The 20,814-nt window shown below is 46.2% G+C and overlaps 1 protein-coding gene across 1 annotated transcript; it reads left to right on the forward strand.

The window, feature by feature from the left end:
* Nucleotides 1-118: 118 nt before the first annotated feature.
* LOC134302252 (collagen alpha-4(IV) chain-like) lies at nucleotides 119-20,560 on the forward strand. Its single transcript, XM_062987286.1, has 41 exons — nucleotides 119-161; nucleotides 2,169-2,211; nucleotides 3,033-3,102; nucleotides 3,933-4,004; nucleotides 4,109-4,243; nucleotides 4,596-4,640; nucleotides 4,722-4,838; nucleotides 5,099-5,161; nucleotides 5,372-5,434; nucleotides 5,532-5,567; nucleotides 5,764-5,805; nucleotides 7,911-7,991; nucleotides 8,070-8,114; nucleotides 8,200-8,262; nucleotides 8,815-8,868; nucleotides 8,951-9,008; nucleotides 9,106-9,210; nucleotides 9,290-9,448; nucleotides 9,668-9,790; nucleotides 9,875-10,029; nucleotides 10,488-10,560; nucleotides 10,690-10,769; nucleotides 10,855-11,038; nucleotides 12,421-12,639; nucleotides 12,964-13,131; nucleotides 13,293-13,436; nucleotides 13,511-13,612; nucleotides 13,699-13,880; nucleotides 14,155-14,218; nucleotides 15,003-15,077; nucleotides 15,289-15,405; nucleotides 15,479-15,577; nucleotides 15,733-15,804; nucleotides 16,239-16,367; nucleotides 16,770-16,919; nucleotides 17,775-17,882; nucleotides 18,164-18,301; nucleotides 18,390-18,506; nucleotides 18,936-19,124; nucleotides 19,701-19,984; nucleotides 20,100-20,560. Exons 1-41 carry the CDS (start codon nucleotides 119-121, stop codon nucleotides 20,358-20,360), a joined length of 4,527 nt encoding a protein of 1,508 aa, XP_062843356.1. The 3' UTR covers nucleotides 20,361-20,560.
* Nucleotides 20,561-20,814: the final 254 nt, after the last annotated feature.

Here is a 20,814-nt window from a genome sequence, read left to right on the forward strand (position 1 = left end):
AGTGGAAGGGTTTAGAAGCATCGCATCAAGGTCAGCACTGAACTGACCACTCCTAAAGCACCGTCCCACAACATCAGCATGACAGGATCCAGCCTCGGAATGCAGACTGACCAGAGCGATGGAATTCCTGCACTTGGTGTTGCTTGAGGAGCTGGAGACGGGTAAGAGCCGGACTTTTTCTGAGCTATAAATGTTTATTAATCAGCTAGTACTGCAGGGTTGTGTTATTTTGCACTGATTAGACTTGATTTTAACTTAATTTTGCTTTTTTTTAATCATAAAGTGAAATATTTGGTTAAAATGTGGATTTTCTTTATGCGATATGATTATATTTGTTATTTACACACACAATTCTTGCCATTTTTTATAAAAATGACATATTTTGGTGATTTAGCTCCACCTGACTCTGAAAATTGAAAAAATTAACCTTTAATCGCTCGTTCACTCACTTTCTTAACTGATTATCCAATTAGGGAGCCTATCCCAGCTTTTCAATGGGCGCAAGGCACACAGTAACACCCTGGACGGGGCGCCAGTCCATCGCAGGGCAGACACACACACACACATACACCCATTCACCTATAGGGCAATTCAGTGTCTCTAGTTAACCTGACCGCATGTTTTTGGACTGTGGGAAGAAAACCGGAGCTCCCGGAAGAAACCCACGCAGACACAGGGAGAACATGCAAACTTCACACAGAAGGGACCCGGACCATCCAGCCTGAGGATCGAACCCAGGACCTTTTTGCTGTGAGGCGACAGTGCTACTCACTTAGCCACTGTGCCACCGAATTAACCTTTAAATGAAGTAAATGTATTCATTCATTCATTTATTGTCTGTTTATTCACTGATTTATCCTGGTCAGAGTCACAGTGGGTGCAGTTCACTGGGTGAAAGGTAGGAAACACTTCAGACAGGTCGCCAGTCCATCACAGGGCACAAACACACACACACCAAGGGCAATGTTGTATATCCAAATAACCTGACTGCATGTTTTTGGACTGTGAGGAAACCCACGCAGACACAGAGAGAACATGCAAAATCTACACCCTGGACCCAAGGAGATTACACATACATAGGTGGTTGACAAAATAATGGACACATGGTCACAAGGGACAGTGGGTAGCCTAGTGGGTAGAGATTTTGGCTATCAATCGGAAGGTTGTGGGTTCCATTCCTGGCTCTGCAACTCTTCTTGCAAAAGTATACAGACACTAAGACTAACATTTTCTTCATCACCGTTAGCCAATCGTGTCTGTGTAGACACCCGACCGCCTGATAGCACCTCATAGATTGGTAGTATTGGTTAACGCTCTTGAGTGCTATGCCACCCAAGTGCCCGCACTACAGAGACCACAGCAGACGGAAACAAACCTCGTCAATGAATCTGATTCTGACTCTTTTGATTCTGATTCTGATTCTTTATTTGCAGTTGTTCTTCATGCAGGTCCAGTTGAAACCTTGGTGCGAGGAGACGCTTGATCAGCAGAATCAGCAGTGAGAGACTCTTCACCCCCCCAGATAAAGCGATGAGGGTGCTGGCATGGAGCATAGCATGGTACCTCCTCACGATCTGCTGAATTCTTTAATCCCTGAGTTGTTTTAAGAGTCAAAAATGACCCACAAATATCTGCACATAAAATCCTTTCAATCTTATTTCAACCTGAATTTTTTTTTTTACATTTCCTATAGATTTGAGGTTTAATATGTAATTAATTCTTATTTTTGGGGTGAGTGAAGGTCATTTTTGACCCTCAGGCAGGAAAAGTTAACAGAATGTGTAGATAACACAAGAGTTAATATGAATTCATTTTACTTGCAAACCTTTTTTATAATCTATTATTAGATTTAGTCACACTTTGTGTTTTATGTGATTTGACTATTGGATGGTACAGCTGGTGCCACACAGAAGCACAGATCCTGAGGAACTGGGTTCAGTCCTCACCTCTGGGGACTGTATGTGAAGATTTGAGCATATTTGCAAGGGCTTACCTTTAGTAGGTACTTTAAGATACTGAACTAGTTATCAGAATGTTTGACTGGACTAAAATACTGGACTAAGGTACTTGACCAGTAAGAAGCGAGTCGAGGCTCAGTGATGAAAGCGCGGCGGTTTCAGAAGCACTGAGGGGAAAATGAACGATGTTTTGTTTGGTTGTTGTTGCAGGTGGATCACGCTGGCGAACATCGTGGTACGACACGCCCACGCGGTGAGAGCTGATCCTTTTATGGATTTATGGAACTTGCGTTTGTGCACAGCCATGCTGGAACAGGAAAGGGCCTTCCACAAACTGTTGGAAATGTAGAAACATAAGATATGTTTTCTATAATGGATTTTATATAACTGCTAGCAACAGGTATGGCTGAAACACCTGAAGTCATTGATTAGGAGGTGTGTCCACATACTTTCGGTTATTTTAGTGTACATACATTCAAGTCAAAGTCAATACATGTGTTACTTGGTAAATTAATTAACATTTATTAAGGTTTATTACACATACACACACACACACACACACACACACACAAACACACACACACACACACACACACACACACACACACACATATAGTAGTCCAGTACCTTAATCCAGTCTAACCTTCTGAATACTAGTCCAGTACTCTAATCCAATCTAACCTTCTGAGTACTAGTCCACATACACATACTGTATATTATTTTAAATAAATATAGTTTATTTATATATGTATTTATTTAATATAATATTTATTTAGAGGTTATGCATTTGCACAAATACAAATGTTTAATGGTCAAGTTCGTGGTGGGTCAGGACCCACCCAGAAACATCGAACACAGGGCAGGAATTCAGGTCACCTCAGGTTCAGAGGTGGTTCCACCTGCTTCGTGTTTTGGGAGAGTTTGGTGTCAGTAGCCGTGAGTGTTTGTGAGTGTTAGTGAAAGTACGTGGTGTTTATCAGCAGCTGTGGACAGAGCGTCTCTCCGTCCTCCAAACAAATCCAGCAGACGCAAACATTCGCTACCACATTCTCACATTCTCACGCTCTCCTGGAGGAAGGCCACGGAGGAGCTTTTTACTAAACTGGGAGTCGTGACCGGACTCAAACCCAACGGCATATTTACAGTACATATTGGGGGGTGTCTTTATTTTTCTTGAGCTTTTTTCATAATGTTTGGATCCTTCAGGTTCCTGTAAGCTGCTGATATAGTGGAAATGTTTCAGTCCCCAGTGGGTTCGGTTCCTCCCAGTGTTCAGGTCATGGTTACGGCCTTGTTCAGACCAGACGAGCTGAAAACACTTTAATGGAACAGTGGTAGTGAAGTGTGTTAGCCAGTGTTTAGGGCAGCAGTAGCTCAGCAGTTAAAGTACTGAATTACTATTATGAAGGTTGCTTGTTCAAATCCCCGCACTGCCAAGATGCATTTGCAGGGACCATTTGTTCACAGTTGTGGATCAAACCGGCTGATAAAAATGATAGAAATATAAAAATACAAACACGGTACAGCAGAACTGGTCCATATTACAGTCGATTACGTTTATTAGATGCCGGACTAGCTCAGTCAGAAGAACACTGTGAAGAGAAAACTGTGTATTTTTATAAAAAATAAAGTGGATTTTTTTAAAAACATGAGAGGCTCAGGAATGTGCTTGTGTAAAAGAAGCTATTTTAACTGCATTAAACTCCAAAATAATTGATCATAGAATAAACAGAGCTGTAGTTTTAGTCATGTTTAGAGAAAAACCCAACAGCACGGTACCTACTGTGAAGCATGGTGGTGGTAGTGTTATGCTTTGGGTGTGTTTTAGCTGCCGGTGAACCTCATGCATCACAGGATGGAAAAATAAAAGAGCAAAATGACCTCAGAATATTTAGATCTTGGACACAGACGAGTGTTCCGACAAGACGGCGATTTATCTCATTTATTTGACTTTAACTGCTGTGTGTTTTGCAGGGAGGGGCGCTGGAGCCATGTAACGGCCGGGACTGCTCTACGTGCAGATGCCAGCCTGCTAAAGGTGCCCGGGTATGAGCACACTCATCCTCACTGGACCTGTATTGTCCCACTGTGGGCTGGACCGAGGGCCCAATAAGAATCTCTGTGTCGTATTTGTTGTCGGCTCTTCCTAGGGGGCGCCGGGCCGGCTGGGTAAACCAGGGCTCCAAGGTGAGTCAGGGATAAGTGGCCCACCCGGACCCAGGGGTGAGAAGGGCAGACGAGGTGCAGAGGGGGAACCCGGACCTGAAGGAACCCCAGGAGGCAGGGTGAGAACAATGTTCTGCTATTGTAAACCACCACTTAGGTTCCACCTTAGACGTGCATTTAAAGAAGGTTTGAGAGTCCTGTACATGGTTGGGATGAAAACCCACATTGTCACCTGGTTGTCAGAGAGAAACGTCCACTGTTCCATGTAGAGAACCCTTAAACCTGCTTTGAATCTGGGGGAACCAAGGGGTGGGATTGGTAATCCAATAACCACCAAATAGAAGCTGCTGCAACAGGCAGCTGTCCACAGTTAAGCAAGCTTTAAAATGCCATGAACTTAGAGGCTTCATTGAGTTGCTTTTTCAGTTGCTGAATAATAATAAAATGTATACATTTTTTTTTTTTTTGAAGGGGATGACTGGTCCTCCAGGGTTTCCAGGTGTGAACGGTGTTGATGTGAGTAACATAAAACTCTCTGATGTTTGTAATTACGTGTATAAACATTTTGGGCTGCGCCTCTGACTGTGCTTGTGTCAGGGACACGTCGGTGAAGCTGGACTGCCTGGTCCGCCCGGACTGGATGGCTGTAAAGGTGCTCAGGGTGAGCCTGGACCCAGTGGGTCACCTGGAATTTATGGAACACCCGGACCTTTTGTGAGTAGGCATTTATTTACATGATTGGGTATAAAAAGGGCTCTCTAGGACTCCAGTCACCTACACAGAGTCCTGGTCTCAACACATACGAGCACATCTGAGATAAATTAAACTCAAATGGCGAGCCAGGATAAGGTTTAGGGGTGTGATTTGGGGACATGTTATAGGAGTATGACTTATGGGTACAAATTGGGAGAATGATTTGTGGGTATGATTTAGGAGTATGAGTTATCTGATTTGCTGTGCATGTTCCCCCTCAGGGTCCACCAGGGCTAAAGGGGGTGAAGGGAGAGGCGACGTACGGATCCATCGGAGGACCTGCAGTAAGTCGTCTTCAGGCAGGTTATTACTTTCTAATGGAGTCTTTGTGCGTCCTGCAGTTTATAATAACATTATTATTTCTGTACCAGGGAAATCCAGGCGCACACGGCCCTTCTGGCACAGCTGTAAGTTTTTCTTTTGACTGGATGGGCACAAATTCCCATACACAGATATATAGTGTATGTAATTTATGCTGCTTTTATTTTTGATAGGGAGAACCTGGACCTGATGGGGAACCTGGACATCACGGCCTTCGTGGTCCACCGGGCTTTTTTGTGAGACGAATTTTTCTATTATATTTATATTCATATTTGAAGTTATATTTATATTTATAGTTGGTTTTTTTGACCACCCATGACTTGATGTCCTCAGGGTCCTCTCGGTCTTCCAGGGCTACAGGGAATCCCGGTACGTGCTCATATCTAAACATTCATACACATATTTACTTCATCTAATAAACAAATCACAAACATTCCCATCCAGCAAACACACACACACACACACACTCACGATCCCACAGATATACAGAGCAGAACTGGAACTCCGACTGCTCTGTACATGAAGCCAGGACCTAACACGTGTTGGTGAATGTGTGTGTTTGCAGGGTGATGGCGGCAGGTCACTTCCTGGTCTGAAAGGAGATGAAGTAGGTGCAGTTTATTATTCACATACAGGGTTTAACACGTCTCACCACATATAAAGATCTTTAGACAGAGTGCTGCTGTAGGTTTTTGGATATACTCGACTCCCCTGTGGGCACTAGAGGGTCAGAGCCTTGCTGCATGGCAGGGCCGGGACTCAAACACACAACCTTCTAGTTCATAACGCACATCTCTACTCACCAGGCTGCTTTCACTTCTATACAGTTTCATTCACTCATCCCATTCTAATGCACTAACATGATATGAACACTGGGTGGCGCTACAAGACAGAAAGCGGTTCTGATGTGCTTCAGGATGCAGGACGGTCCCAACATCCACCCAGCATCCACTCAACATCCACCCAACATCCACTCAACATCCACCCAGCATCCACTGAACATCCACCGAACATCCACTCAAACCCACCCAAAATCCACGCAAATCCACCCAAAATCCACGCAAATCCACCCAAAATCTGTCTAATGTGTAAAATTACACACTTCTAATGTGCAGTAGGAAGCAGCACCCACCCAAAAACATTTAATAATATTCATTAATATTATTATTATTATTATTTTATTATTAATAATAATTAAATCATAATAATAGTAATAACAATAATAAAAAATAATGATAACAATAAAAATAATAATAATAATAATAATAATAATAATAATAATAATAAAAACAATCATAATAACAATAATAAATTATAAATAATGCAAAGTTTGCAGAACCTCAAAGTGTGCAGAACCTCACAAGGATCAAACCCAGACACTTGGAGCTGTGCAGTAGTGACACTTAATGCTCTGCCACCATGCTGCCCACACTGGGTACAGGCGATTAATCAAATTAAGTATAATATATATAATATATACAAAAATGCTTAATAAAAAGGACCTGGGTTCGATTCCCTGGCTCGGCAGTCAGGCTCCTTTTTGTGAGGAGTTTGCATGTTCTCCCTCCATCCTGGTGCTCTGGCTTCTTCCTATTAATAATAGAAAATGCCTTAAGTGAGAGTGTCTGTAATGGACTGGCAACCCGTCCGGAGTGTTTCCTGTCTTTGGCCAATGAATATTCCCCACTTTGACCCTGACCAGGATAAAGTGGTGGTAAAACAGACACTGAATGAATGAAATAAATAATCAAGCCCTTTTTAAAGGCGTGTGATATAAAAAAAAACCCTGAAAGCCAGATATGGAGCAGTGAGATCTCAGCACACGGCTGCTGCACCACTTTCCTTCTGCTCCAGGGACGCTCACTAATAACCCCATGATTTTAAAACTCGATTTGGAGCGCAGCCGCTCGGGCACTGAGACGTGTGAAGGTGTTAAAGGCTTTAAGAGCTTTAAAAAGCGATGGAGGGAGTTTAAAATCAATTCTAATTGAAACAGACAGTAAGTGCATTAATGCTGGAGCAGATATGAGACGCTCCTCCTCCCTCCTGCTGCTGCTGTTCAGTCTGGACTGATTTATTATTCCTGTAAAAGATTCATCGCTCAGTCAGTGAGGAACACCAGGAGATACGAGTCTCACATCTTCTCACTATCACAACCGGCTATAGGTCCGGTCCGTGTGATGAAGGTCTGGCTCATGTGTAGGTCAGACTGGTGTGATGTAGGTCCGGCTCGTGTGATGTAGGTCCGTCTCATGTGATATAGGTCCGGCCCGTGTGATGTAGGTCCGGCTCATGCGTAGGTTCGACCCGTGTGATGTAGGTCCGACTTGTGACAGTTTGGCCCTTTCTCCTGACCTTGACAACACACTACTGTTCCATGTAATCATTCCTCCCTGGTTATATGGGCACAGAAGAGTCACAAGCTGTACTTACTTACATTTTTAACATTTATCCAAGGCAACTTACAATTATTATTAAATACAATTGAGAGCCTTGCTCAGGGGCCCAACAGTGGTAACTTGGTGGGTGGTGGGGCTTGAACTGGCAACCTTCTGATTACTTGTCGAGTACATGTCACAAAGTTAAATATGATTGTGATACTCTCCGAACCACTAATGGATCAGGCGAGATCAGAGAAAACACCGGCGCATTTCATTACCCATCAGCACTTGGGAGACTCATTTATCTCATGAATCTCTACTTTTCCATCAGGGAGAACCGGGACTGCAGGGTCCGCCTGGTCCAGACGAGATCGTGGAACCGCCCGAGGTTCATTTCATTAAAGGAGAGAAGGTACGAGGACGCCGAGCTGGTTTACAGAACAGAATCATGAACAGAATGAAGGTTCTGACGTGAGGATCTTTATTTTAGGGAGATAAAGGTGATCCGGGACCCTGTGGGCCTGACAGAGAGGACGTGAGTATGAGACGGGGTGGGGGGGGGGGGGGGGGAGGATGTCCGGGACGTCTGAGTGAATTTAAAGCTGTTTGTGATATTTTAGGGCAATTTAACGGAGTCTGGTGTGAAAGGGGAAAAAGGAATTCCTGGACTGCCCGGCCCGCGGGTAAGAACCACAGATTTTTACCTGAATGTAACGTACAGTGTGAGAAAAAGTATTTGCCTTTATATTTAATATAAAAAGTAATGATATGGAGAAAGAAAGAAAAAGAGAAGGAAGGAAGAAAGAAAAAAGAAAGAAAGAAAGAAAAAAGGAAGGAAGGAAGAAGGAAAGGAAAGGAAGCAGAGAAAGAAGTAATAAAGAAAGAAAGAGAAGGAAGGAAGAAAGAAGATGAGCTTATTGTAGGGACTTTGGGCAGCTCCAAAACTTTAATTTAGTCTTGAGTTTGGTCAGTAGATGATGGTCAGAACAGAAATAGAGCTTATAAACCACGTTGCAGTAGAGGTCGTAACTCAGGTAGTGATGTTCCTAAAGCCTGTTTTATTTTTCTCAGGGTTTTCATGGTCAGAGAGGCTCAGCAGGACGTCCAGGGTTAAAGGTTCTAAATTAAAATTCCTTCTCATTTTTGGAAGGGGGATGAGTGGGTTCCTCATTATATTTCATAACCGAACGTCGAGTATTAACGCTTAACTTTGTTCTGTATTTCTTTCTGTTCAGGGCCCCTCTGGAGATCTGGGTCCTTCTGGTCCTCGTGGTCGCACCGGTCTGAAAGTGAGCCGCGTCCAGACCCTCAATCAGTCGTCTGTAATGTAACCACTGAAGTCAGATTAAGATTTTTTATTTCCTCTTGCAGGGTGACACAGGAGATCCAGGTCCTAAAGGTCCTCCTGGATTCATCCACCCGGATCCAGGTCAGAATCCCTCATCATGATTATTCCTGATAAAATCGTTAATATTTAATATTCCTGTTTCACACCGTCCGTCCACGTCTGATCTGTGCTGATCCAGGACCGCCTGGAGACCCGGGCCGACGTGGACCACCCGGACCGCCTGGCAATTATGGATTAATGGGAGAACCTGGATTACCCGGACCTCCGGGAGACACGTATCTAGGTTGGCGCCGTCACTTTTCATGCATCTTTAACGTCCAGACGTCCTGCTGGTTCTTCACAGTTTTGTTTTGTCTCGAAAGGTCAAACAGGCCCCCCTGGACCACAAGGCTCCGAGGGGCCCGAAGGGTCGAAAGGAAACCCGGGCCGAGTTTTGCAAACAGAACCAGGACGTCCGGGTCTGCCTGGGTATCGTGGACCTCTCGGGATCAAAGGGGTCAGAGGTCCTCCTGGTCAATATGGTAAATCTGACTGAGTAATTACTGTAGGTTCATCCACAGTAGTACAGATGATTAAAGCTGCAGTATGTAACTTTGTCAGCTCTGTCACCTGACTAAATGGGCACAAATTCCCACAGACATACTTCTTGTTGTCCATCTCCTGGTCGTTCATGGTCAGGTGTCCAGATACTCGCACCTAAAGTTACATACTGCAGCTTTAATCACTAAAAGTGCTTACAGATCTCACTGCCTCACTGTTGTTCTGTCGTTCTGAAGTCCACTGCCCTCCTGGTCCTGCGGGACCCCCTGGAGATAAAGGTGACCGGGGATATCCAGGCGTCCAAGGCGTCAAGGGTACAAAAGGTGCGTGTTCACATGTTCCCCCAATCATTGAGTATATATGTTTGTTAAAAAGTCCAAACATTGTTTTGCTCTTTTTATTTACAGGCTATAATGGCGATCATATTTGCACTTCGGGTGGGCGGGGCCTGCCTGGCCTAGCCGGCGCTCCGGGACCTCCGGGATACGATGGGCTTCCTGGGAGAGAAGGACAAAAGGGTGATCCAGGAGGTCCAGGAGGTCCAGGAACACCAGGTCACACAGTAAGTCAAGTACAAACCCAGTCACACGGGGTAACATAGCTAGTATGGAGCATGGGAGCATGGAAGATACTGTTTACAGCCAATCAGGCTTTACATTGCCGTGGGCTTAGAAACTGCTGTGCTTCTAAGACCACAGAGATCAGCATGGCGCACGGAGAGTCATGCACTGCTCTCCGTTATTCACCGTCTCAATGCAGTACCCCAACCAGCCAGCAGAGGCCGCAATTGCAGCCTTCAACTCGCCCTTCAGGCAGACGTCAGCCAGTCATGTCTGTATAGGCGCCCGGTGGGCTGATAGCAGAGCTGAGACTCGTACTCGAGAGCTCAATCTCAGCGCTAGCGTGTTTTATCGCCACGCCAGCCGAGCGGCCCACAAAAGTCACATGTAAAATAAATAGCAGATTTTATAATGCTTAATAAAACTCGCTAATGCTAATTGTGAAATAAATGATACCCAGGGAAACCCAGGCCAGCCGGGTCCACCGGGAGTCAAAGGTCAGAAAGGAGACCCTGATTTTTTCACTGTTAAAGGTAAGATATGCTGAACATGACCAGATATACATTCACCAACTGATCGATTTGCTTTAAAACTGTATTTTTATTTACCTTGTATGTGGCTCTTCCCTAAACCAGGACTAAAGGGGGACTGGGGTCATTCAGGGTCACCGGGCCCTCCAGGAATCATCGGCCAACCTGGCTTCCCAGGGCTACCGGGCCTCCCTGGAGATCCAGGACCACCGGTGGGTGCACTGTTAGTTGATCACGTGGAAAATAAGCGCCACGCCCGTATGTTTATATTAAAACGGCTTTTTCTTTTTCACTTAGGGTGACGCTTACGAAGGTCTGGACGGATACGTCGGAAACCCGGGACCCACAGGCCCTAAAGGCTACCAAGGGTCTCCGGGTCCTAAAGGCATTGGGATTCAAGGTCAAAAAGGGCTACGAGGGCCACTAGGAGACCCAGGTCCAGATGGTCCATCAGGGTTTCCGGGACCTCCAGGTGTTCCAGGTCTGAATATAGATGGATGGATGGATACTTTATTAATCCCGAAGGAAATTGAGGAAATATATCTATATATCCATATACTGTATATCTATATCTATCTATCTATCTATCTATCTATCTATCTATCTATCTATCTATCTATATATATATATATATATATATATACAGTATATACACATCAATGAGGCATAACATTAAAACCACCTCCTTGTTTCTACACTCACTTACCATATAGAAGCGCTTTGTAGTTCCACAATTACTGACTGTATTCCATCTGTTTCTCTGCATGCTTTGTTAGCCTCCTTTCATGCTGTTCTTCAATGGTCAGGACCCCCACAGGACCACCACAGAGCAGATATTATTTAGGTAGTGGATCATTCTCAGCACTGCTGTGACACTGACATGGTGGTGGTGTGTTAGTGTGTGTTCTGCTGGTATGAGTGGATAAGACACAGCAGCGCTGATGGACTGAAAATAGTCCACCAACCAAAAACATCCAGCCAACAGCGCCCCGTGGGCAGCGTCCTGTGACCACTGATGAAGGTCTAGAAGATGACCGACTCGAACAGCAGCAATAGATGAGCGATCGTCTCTGACTTTACATCTACAAGGTGGACCAACTAGGTAGGAGTGTCTAATAGAGTGGACAGTGAATGGACACGGTGTTTAAAAACTCCAGCAGCGCTGCTGTGTCTGATCCACTCATACCAGCACAACACACACCAACACACCACCACCATGTCAGTGTCACTGCAGTGCTGAGAATGATCCACCACCTAAATAATACCTGCTCTGTGGTGGTCCTGTGGGTCCTGACCACTGAAGAACAGGGTGAAAGGGGGTAACAAAGCATGCAGAGAAACAGATGGACTACAGTCAGTAATTGTAGAACTACAAAGTGCTTCTATATGGTAAGTGGAGCTGATAAAATTGACAGTGAGGTGGTTTTAATGTTATGGCTGATCGGTGTATATTTTGTATACTATTCTGACTTAACCAAACCATAATTATTTCCCGCCGAGTAATCTTTGCATTTGCGCATTTAGGGGATGTGCTCCCATGTCCTCCTGAAACATTGGGGCCACCTGGACCAAAGGGCGACAATGGCGACCAAGGTACAGCACTTCAAATATATGATTGATTGATTAATAGTTGATTGATTAATGAGGTAGTTTGAAATATCAATCATCCCTTCATCACAATCAGGACCCCCTGGGTCACTGGGACATCCCGGGCTAAAGGGCACCTCTGGACCCATGGGACCAAAAGGAGAAAGGGGAGACGATGGAGAATACGGAGGTCACGGATCTTCAGGTAGGATCTTTCAGGATGTTCTGATGCCCTGTGTTCTGTGTTTGCTCTATTGCTCTGAATGTTATTTCCAGGTCCCCGAGGGTCGTCCGGTGATCCAGGTGATCAGGGTCCGCCTGGAGGCAGCTATGTCGGCCCGCCAGGCTTTCCTGGGCTGCCTGGGCCACCAGGGTTCAAAGGGCCCAAGGGGGAATCCTTCTCAGGTACATCTGGAATTCCTGGACCGCAAGGACTACCCGGAAGCCCTGGTCCGAAGGGTAGCCGTGGTGTAACAGGTCCTCCTGGATTACCAGGTAGGTTCCATATCAAGTGTCCTGTCTTGGAATGTCACTTTGCATCATGTCCATCACCTGTTGGGTTCTGTCTAGGAGAATCTGGACCTCCTGGATATCCTGGATGTAAGGGGCAAGATGGGGACAACGGGGATCCAGGTCCACCTGGAATACCGGGACCCAGACTTGAATTTTGTAATGTCTTACCAGACACACAAGGTCCACCAGGACTTGTGGGACTGCCTGGACTGCCTGGACCACAGGGTAGGATGCTGGATATTCAGAATCTGTTTGAGAATTATCTCACATCGTTATCCTGCTACTGATCGCTTCCCTTCTTCACAGGCATCGGTGGTGCTAAAGGAGACAAGGGGTTGGTTGGTTTACCTGGAAATGGACCAAAAGGCCTTCCAGGACGACTTGGTCCACCTGGTCCTCCAGGCTCTCCTGGACCATACGGCTTAAGGGGAGAACCCGGTGAACTAGGGACGTCTGGGCTTCCTGGGACAAAAGGTGATCATTTTTTTCAAACAGGGGTGTCAAACTCTGGGGTGATCCTTGGTGGCCAAGTTCCTCCTGGACTGGAGTCTGACCTTTCTGTGTCATTAATTGACCATAATCGAGCCTAAACTTGGCCACAGAGGCGTAGACTGATGTACAGTGTTGCTTTAAAGGAGCGAGAGGTTGTCCTGGGGTAGACGGACCACCAGGACCTTCTGGAAATTTAGGCGTACAAGGACCGCAAGGTAGAAGAGGAGTGAGTGGTGATGAGGGATCGACCGGTTCGACCGGCGACGTTGGATATAAAGGGTCCAAAGGTACGAGTCTTTACACCGTCCACATTCTTTCTGTCCTCTGTGAAACTGTCCTGACCGGTGCTGGTCCTGCTCAGGTATCATGGGACAGCAAGGACCTCCAGGAGACGTAACCTCTCTGAAAGGCTTGATGGGTTTACCTGGACTCAATGGACGACCAGGATTCCCAGGACCTAGAGGTTTGGACTGAAGATATGAACCATCTTTTGTTGTATCATATAATAATCATAATAATAACAATAATAATAATCCTCATTTCCATCAGGACATAAAGGTCTCCATGGGCTGCCTGGTCACGCAGGTCTAAACGGACTACACGGCGCTCCCGGATTTCAGAAGGGCTTACCTGGTTTGCCTGGACGAAGCAGCCCTAGGGGAGCACCAGGTCCACGGGGTCCCAAAGGATCTCCAGGAGTCTTGGGATTCCCAGGATCCCGTGGAGATCAGGTAAATTGTGTGTAATCTCTCAAATCATTCATTACTTGATGATATTCCATCAGTCTGTGCACATACCTGACTAGAGGCTTAGAGTTCGAATCTCAGAGGTGATATCGGCCGGCCAGGTGTCCACACAGACCATGGCCAAAGCACTGCAATGGATCTGTGGTATTTCTGCCGCTCGCCAAGGATGTTTGGGTGTCCACAAATGTTTTTGTAGTGAAGTTAAAACTAAAACTGATAAACATCGATTGTCACAATGATCGCTAAACATCTTTAACAGGGTGATCCAGGATATCCAGGACCAGTCGGTGCCCAAGGCGGCCAGGGGTACCCGGGCATAAAAGGTACGATACAGAAAGAACCAAAATACAATATATTGTTCTCCACTATTATATCTCTGCATAATCCAGTCAGAGCTCTTTTAGAGTGGCCAGTGAGTTCTTTTTACCTCCTTTACTAAGGCCCTTAGTGCCAAGATGCCCAATTTGGGGGTTTAAGGCTGTGCCAATCTTCTTAGAGATCGTTTTATACCCTTGCCCTGATCTATGCCTTGTCATGCTTGGATTGCAGACATTCACAGAGAGTTCCCTGGACTTCGTAGTTTGGTTTCCGTTCTGATAATGCAGTTTAAATTGAAGGTGGATTCCTGTGGATGTCTGGGAACGTCTTAAGTACAGTAAAGCAAACAGGAAGTACAATTTGGATCTGTGAATAAATTCAAAAGGGGTCTGAATTCATTTCATTTTATGTTTTTACCACCGCTGTATCTTAGTCAGGGTGCCTATAATCCTTGTTCCCCTTTCACCTCAATAAATAGGCAATTATTTCTGTCTGCTGGGAGTTCTAACCCTGGATCCCAGCTGTGCCACCCAAGCACCATAGGGTTCACAATACTTTTATTAATAAGATATGTCAGTTTTTAATTATTACTGCTTATTAAGCGTGATTAAATGTGGGCTGATGGGTAAATATGTCAATTCTATCCATTCAAAATCAAATCCAAACATCAAATCAAAATGCACAAATAATTAAGGGGTCTGAATACTTTCTAAATCCACGCTACATTTCATAACGTAAAAGGGAACAGTGGTGTAACCATCGATGATTTTTTTAACAATGTTCTTCCAGGTGACAAAGGCGACTCCAGTGGGTATCCAGGTCCACCTGGACTCAAGGGCATCAAGGGTGAAACTGGACGAACAGGTCAGATCTCTTTCTAAAAGGCTTTTAAACACAATGTGTGCAAATTAATCGACTTTTTTATGTTCCCTTCTTTATGGACGTCTTTCTTATGGACGGAATCCGCGGTCAGAATGTCCCAGTGAGTCTTTTTGTGCTCTATGACCAGCATGACTAGTTTACTAGCACTAAACCTAAACTCACTGCTACTAACAACCATGTCTTTTTTTTACAGCTGAGATCGGATATCCAGGGGAGCTTGGGGACCCAGGGCCTCCGGGTCTGAAGGGACAACCTGGTCCTCCTGGTTTTTCAGGTCCTCGAGGATCACCAGGCCCCATCGGTCCTCCAGGTAACCCTTGTTTTTATTAAATGGAATAAATTTGTCTTGTAGCTTAATCATAGATGATTCATTCTACTTGTAGGACAGAGTCCAGATCCTTTGATTTTGGGTCCTCGGGGTCTGCCCGGACCTCCAGGGTTACCAGGACTGAAAGGTCTTCCAGGCCCACCAGGTTCAAAAGGTAATGAAACAACAACAGCACGTATTTATGGCTACAATCCGCAGTGCATACAAGATTAGCTAATAGTACATCAACGTTACCTACATGGGCATTATTTGTACTTTATAGTTGTAATTGTGGCCGCGTGCTTTGCTAAACATTCATTTTTCTTCCAGGATATCAAGGAGCAGCCGGTCTTGAGGGTCTGGACGGCCTCCCTGGTCCAAAAGGAGAGAAAGGTTGGAGAGGTGAGAAGGATCTAGACCATAATCCTGTTTTCCTGGAGTTTGTGTGTGCAGTTCCGCACTGCCTGATGGGAAACACATTTTGTATCATGGTGTTGTAGATGTTACAGATCCCCAAGTCACCATGGGGTCACCACTGGGCTGCAGGGGGTCTCCGCCCAACAGTTCGCAGTGTAGTTACTTCAAAGGTGCGGAATTCAGGTCCTCGGCGGTGCTGTCGGCTGGTCGGGCGTCTACTTACGTACATGATTGGCTACATCTGAGGGTGGTGGGCCAATGACCTTTGATTAGGTCACCAATGATGGGATTGGCATCCTATACGTAGTGTGTTGCTGCACCACGACCCTGACCATGATAAACAGATAGAACAGAACATGATCTTCCAGTACTGATGAAACCTGCTGATCTACTCTGACACTCACATCTCCTAATCACAGGTTCAGATCTCGTTGGTCTTCCTGGGTTCCGAGGTGATCCAGGGCAACCAGGTCCACCCGGTGATCCTGGAATCAAAGGAGCTTCGGAACAAGGAGCGAAGGGCGGGAGAGGACCTACAGGAGACCCAGGTATCAAAAAGTGATCAGAAATACAAGCTCATGGAGTCCAATTATATACATCTAATAAATTGTGCTGATCTTTCTTCAGGTCCTCGGGGCTTCTTAGGTGCACCAGGGGTTTCAGGAAGAACCTGTGATGCTTCACTTCCAGGATACAGGGGAGACCCGGGATACCCAGGACCTCCAGGATCTCCAGGACCTCCAGGACCTCCAGGTTCATGTTATCAGTTTTGAATCCTTTGATGTCAGGATTCCCGATGCACACCAGACTGTCGAGCTTTTAGAAGCCTTCGTTAAGATTGTTGTGTTAAAAAATCATATTATTTTAGGTATCATTCAGTCAGCTGCAGAAATGATGAAGCTACTGAGACATGACCGTCCATTCCTACATGTGTGTCCTTCATCGTCCAGGTCCGGCAGATCTGACTGGACCTCCAGATTTGACCCTCCGTGGAGCTCCAGGAGACGATGGCCCACCGGGACCTCCGGGACCCGTCGGTGTGAGCGGTCTGTCAGGGCCGCCAGGCTACCCCGGTTACTACGGACCACCGGGACCCAAAGGTTAGACCGTCTACTTATCGGTCACCTGACTGTGAGTTTATTGGCTTGGTCACTGATATGAAGTTGCCTTTTCTTTTTTGCAGGTATAACAGCCTCCACTCTTCTGGGAAGGCTTTCCATGGGGTTTTAGAGTGCGTTTGTGGGAATTTGTGCCTGTTTAGTCGAAACCAGGCTCACAATCATCACGATTTAAAGAGAACCAAAGGAGTTCCTTGACACTAGACTTGCCATGCCATGTCATTATTGATTGATTGATTGACTGATAGATTGATTACTTTATTGATCCTGGAAGAGAAACTGTAGTGGATGTAGTGCAAGGGAATAAAATGATTCAAACGTAACGTAAAGCAAAAATAGCCGAACAACTTGTGGAGTTTTTGGCCTTCAGGGCTGTAACAGAAAAACCAGTCCATTACTGGGATGACTGGGGTCATTTCACGTACCGTGAAATGAGACCTGCACTATGTCTAATCTGCACTATGAGGCGTCCTAGCAATCCTACGGCAATTCAGTTAGCAATAGCTCAGGTGGTGCAGCAATAAAACACACCCTAGCACACCAGAGCTGGGATCTCAAACACATCGTATCGAGTCTCAGCTCTGCCATCCGGGCCACATGAACAATGATTGGCCTGTTGTTCACATAGGGGTGGGGTAGGAGTGCGTTGATCAGGGTGTGTCTCTCCGTACACAGGGCTGATCTGCATGAGCACTCACCTAGTGCAGGTGAAAAAATGCATACGGCTGCTGCCCATGTGTCATGGGGGCGTGCGTTAGCTTCGTTCTCCTCAATCAGAGCGGGGGTCAGCATTAGGACGTGCTAAAAGTCTAAAAATCTCATGTGTGATTATTCTAGGGCAGAGGGCATTACCTGGTTTGATGGGCATCACAGGACCAGAGGGTCCCAGAGGAAGAGACGGACCGCCTGGGCTCCAGGGTGAAAAAGGACTGAAAGGTCACAAGGGTAAGAACCTGCACTACAGTCAGTCAGGGTCACGGTCAGTAGACAGGACACACACTAGACTTCATGGTGAGTGATCTGAGAGGGCTTATCACAAGACTTTGGAGTATGTCTGTGGGAAGTTGTGCTCATTCAGTCAGCATTTGTGTGGCTGGGTGCTGAATTTGGTGCTCCAGTTCATTCCCCAGCTGAGTCTCTCTTCATGCTGGAACATGCTGGCCTTCCCTAAACTGTTGCTGCAAAGTTAAATCATTTCTGTGTGTTTCTTCATGCATGTATTCCAGGCGCCAAAGGTAACGTGGGTCGAGTTTTGCTGCCCACTCCCACCCCCCCGACAGTAGGACCACCAGGGCAGCCGGGTCCACCTGGACCTCTTGGACTGCCAGGAGTACCCGGACCTCCAGGAAGTCCAGGACCCACTGGTGAGGTCCATTACCCCGACACACACACTCTCAAACTGTGCATGATTCTATCTAATCATTACATGGCATGATGTTTGGATCTGTTCAGGACAGAAGGGCATGGCAGGATCCCGTGGGTTATCTGGACCGCCAGGGATTACCGGACACCCGGGTTCTCTTGGAGACGCCGGAGAACCTGGAGCACGAGGCTTTGTGGGGCAACAAGGTATAACATCATCATAATAATATACTATAAAATAATATGGTCTGATGTTCTCCTTTTTTGGGGTCTGGTGCCTTGCTTTTTGGGGGTCTGATGTCCTCCTTTTTGGGGTCCTCTTTGGGTTTGATGTCCTGCTCTTTGGGTCCTTTTTGGGGTCTGGTGCCCTCCTTTTTGGGGTCTAGGTTTAATGCCCCCCTTTTTGGGGTCTGATGTCCTTCTTTTGGGGTCCTTTTTGGGGTCTGATTTCTGCTATTTTGAGGTCTTTTTAAGGTCTTTTTAAGGGGGTTTGATTTTGTCTTGTTTTTGGGTCTGGGGTCTGATGTCCTCTTCTCTTTGTTGGGGTCTGATGCCCTTTCTTTAGGGCACGACCTCCTGTACATTCATCACACACTGATGCCTTGATTTTATACCCCTTTACTCGTTTCCTTTCAGGTCCTCCGGGTGCCAAGGGAGATCAAGGTTTCCCAGGTCCAGCAGGTTCGGGGCACCCTGGATTCCTCCTGGTGATCCACAGTCAGACGGAGGCGGTGCCCGAGTGCCCGGCGGGGATGGCGTTCCTCTGGAGCGGGTACAGTCTGCTCTATATGGAGGGTCAGGAGAAAGCGTTCACGCAGGACCTGGGTAAAGTGTCGAGCTCAGATTAATGTTTACACCGCCAACAATTCTTGTTTGTTTGTGTTATAATGTTGTTTTGTTTGTTTGTTTAGGCCGGGCCGGTTCTTGTTTGTTTGTTTTATAACGTTGTTTTGTTTGTTTGTTTGTTTGTTTGTTTAGGCCGGGCCGGTTCTTGTTTGTTTGTTTTATAACGTTGTTTTGTTTGTTTAGGCTGGGCCGGTTCTTTGTTTGTTTTATAACGTTGGTTTGTTTGTTTGTTTGTTTGTTTAGGCCGGGCCGGTTCTTGTTTGTTTGTTTTATAATGTTGTTTTGTTTGTTTGTTTCTTTAGGGTGGGCCGGTTCTTTGTTTGTTTTATAACGTTGTTTTGTTTGTTTGTTTGTTTGTTTGTTTGTTTAGGCTGGGCCGGTTCTTGTTTGTTTGTTTTATTGTTGTTTTGTTTGTTTGTTTAGGCTGGGCCGGTTCTTGTTTGTGTTTTATAACATTGTTTTGTTTGTTTGTTTGTTTGTTTGTTTGTTTAGTCCGGGTCAGTTCTTGTTTGTTTGTTTTATAACGTTGTTTTGTTTGTTTGTTTGTTTGTTTAGGCCGGGCCGGTTCTTGTTTGCGTATTTTCAGCACCATGCCCTTCTCCTACTGTAACTCGGCCACCTGTAACTACGCCAGTCGCAATGACAAGTCCTACTGGCTGAGCACCAACAGCCCGTTGCCCATGATGCCCGTGGCGGGCGCAGAGATCCGCCAGTACATCAGTCGCTGCGTGGTTTGCGAGGCGCCCGCCCCGGCCGTGGCGGTTCACAGCCAGGACGCCAGCGTGCCCGGCTGTCCTGCGGGCTGGAGTGGACTGTGGATTGGCTACTCCTTCCTCATGGTGAGTGGCTGCACTGTGAAGTGTCTTCATACGGAGATCCGTATCGCGCACGGAGAGTAAATAATCATAGCTTTTTTATCTGTGTGTGTGTGTTGACCTGTGAACCCTCCCTCAGCACACTGGATCAGGTGACCAAGGCGGCGGTCAGTCCCTGACCTCATCCGGAAGCTGTCTAAAGGACTTCAGGTCGCAGCCCTTCGTCGAGTGCCAGGGTCCACGTGGAACGTGCCATTATTTCGCCAACGTTTACAGTTTCTGGCTGACTCGGGTGAGCTATGACGAGGAGCTCGGTCTCGCACCGGTGCCCGGCGTACTGAAGTCGGCCGGGGAGCAGCGGGCGCGCGCCAGCCGATGCCACGTGTGCATGAAGCGGTGACGGGATCCGTCCTGCAGCTCGTGTGTATTTTTACCACATCACCCTCCCCAGAAATGTTGTTTTTGATCGTTTACTTGTTATTTAATGAACTTAAAGCTCCGGAACACTAATTAAGGAGGCGTCGGGCATCGAACACGTCTCGTCTGATCTACAAACTACATTTGGTGGAGGGTGGAGGGGGTGAGGGTGTAAAATAAATTTTAACTCACATTATAACGAGTGTGTTAAGGTTTTATTTTACCTAAAGATCATTTATTCATTTATTTGTACTCACTGATTTGTCCTGGTCAGGGTCCAGACACCCAGGAACACTGGGCACGGGGTGAGAACACACACTGGACACGGCACAGGGTGACAATCACACATTTATTCACTCACATGCTCACCCACACACTCACTCACACAGATGCTGGATTTGTAATCAGAAGGTTGCCTGTTCAAGCTCCGCCCCTGC

Source organism: Trichomycterus rosablanca, chromosome 25, assembly GCF_030014385.1.
Source record: "Trichomycterus rosablanca isolate fTriRos1 chromosome 25, fTriRos1.hap1, whole genome shotgun sequence".
NCBI lineage: Eukaryota > Metazoa > Chordata > Actinopteri > Siluriformes > Trichomycteridae > Trichomycterus > Trichomycterus rosablanca.

Bases quoted from the DNA above. Each gene is read 5' to 3' on its own strand.
- LOC134302252 (XM_062987286.1), top strand. From the start codon at position 119: ATGGAATTCCTGCACTTGGTGTTGCTTGAGGAGCTGGAGACGG. The intron at 4,005-4,108 runs GTATGAGCACAC...GGCTCTTCCTAG, and splicing joins AGCCTGCTAAAGGTGCCCGG to GGGGCGCCGGGCCGGCTGGG. The intron at 11,039-12,420 runs GTCTGAATATAG...TGTTATTTCCAG, and splicing joins GGGACCTCCAGGTGTTCCAG to GTCCCCGAGGGTCGTCCGGT.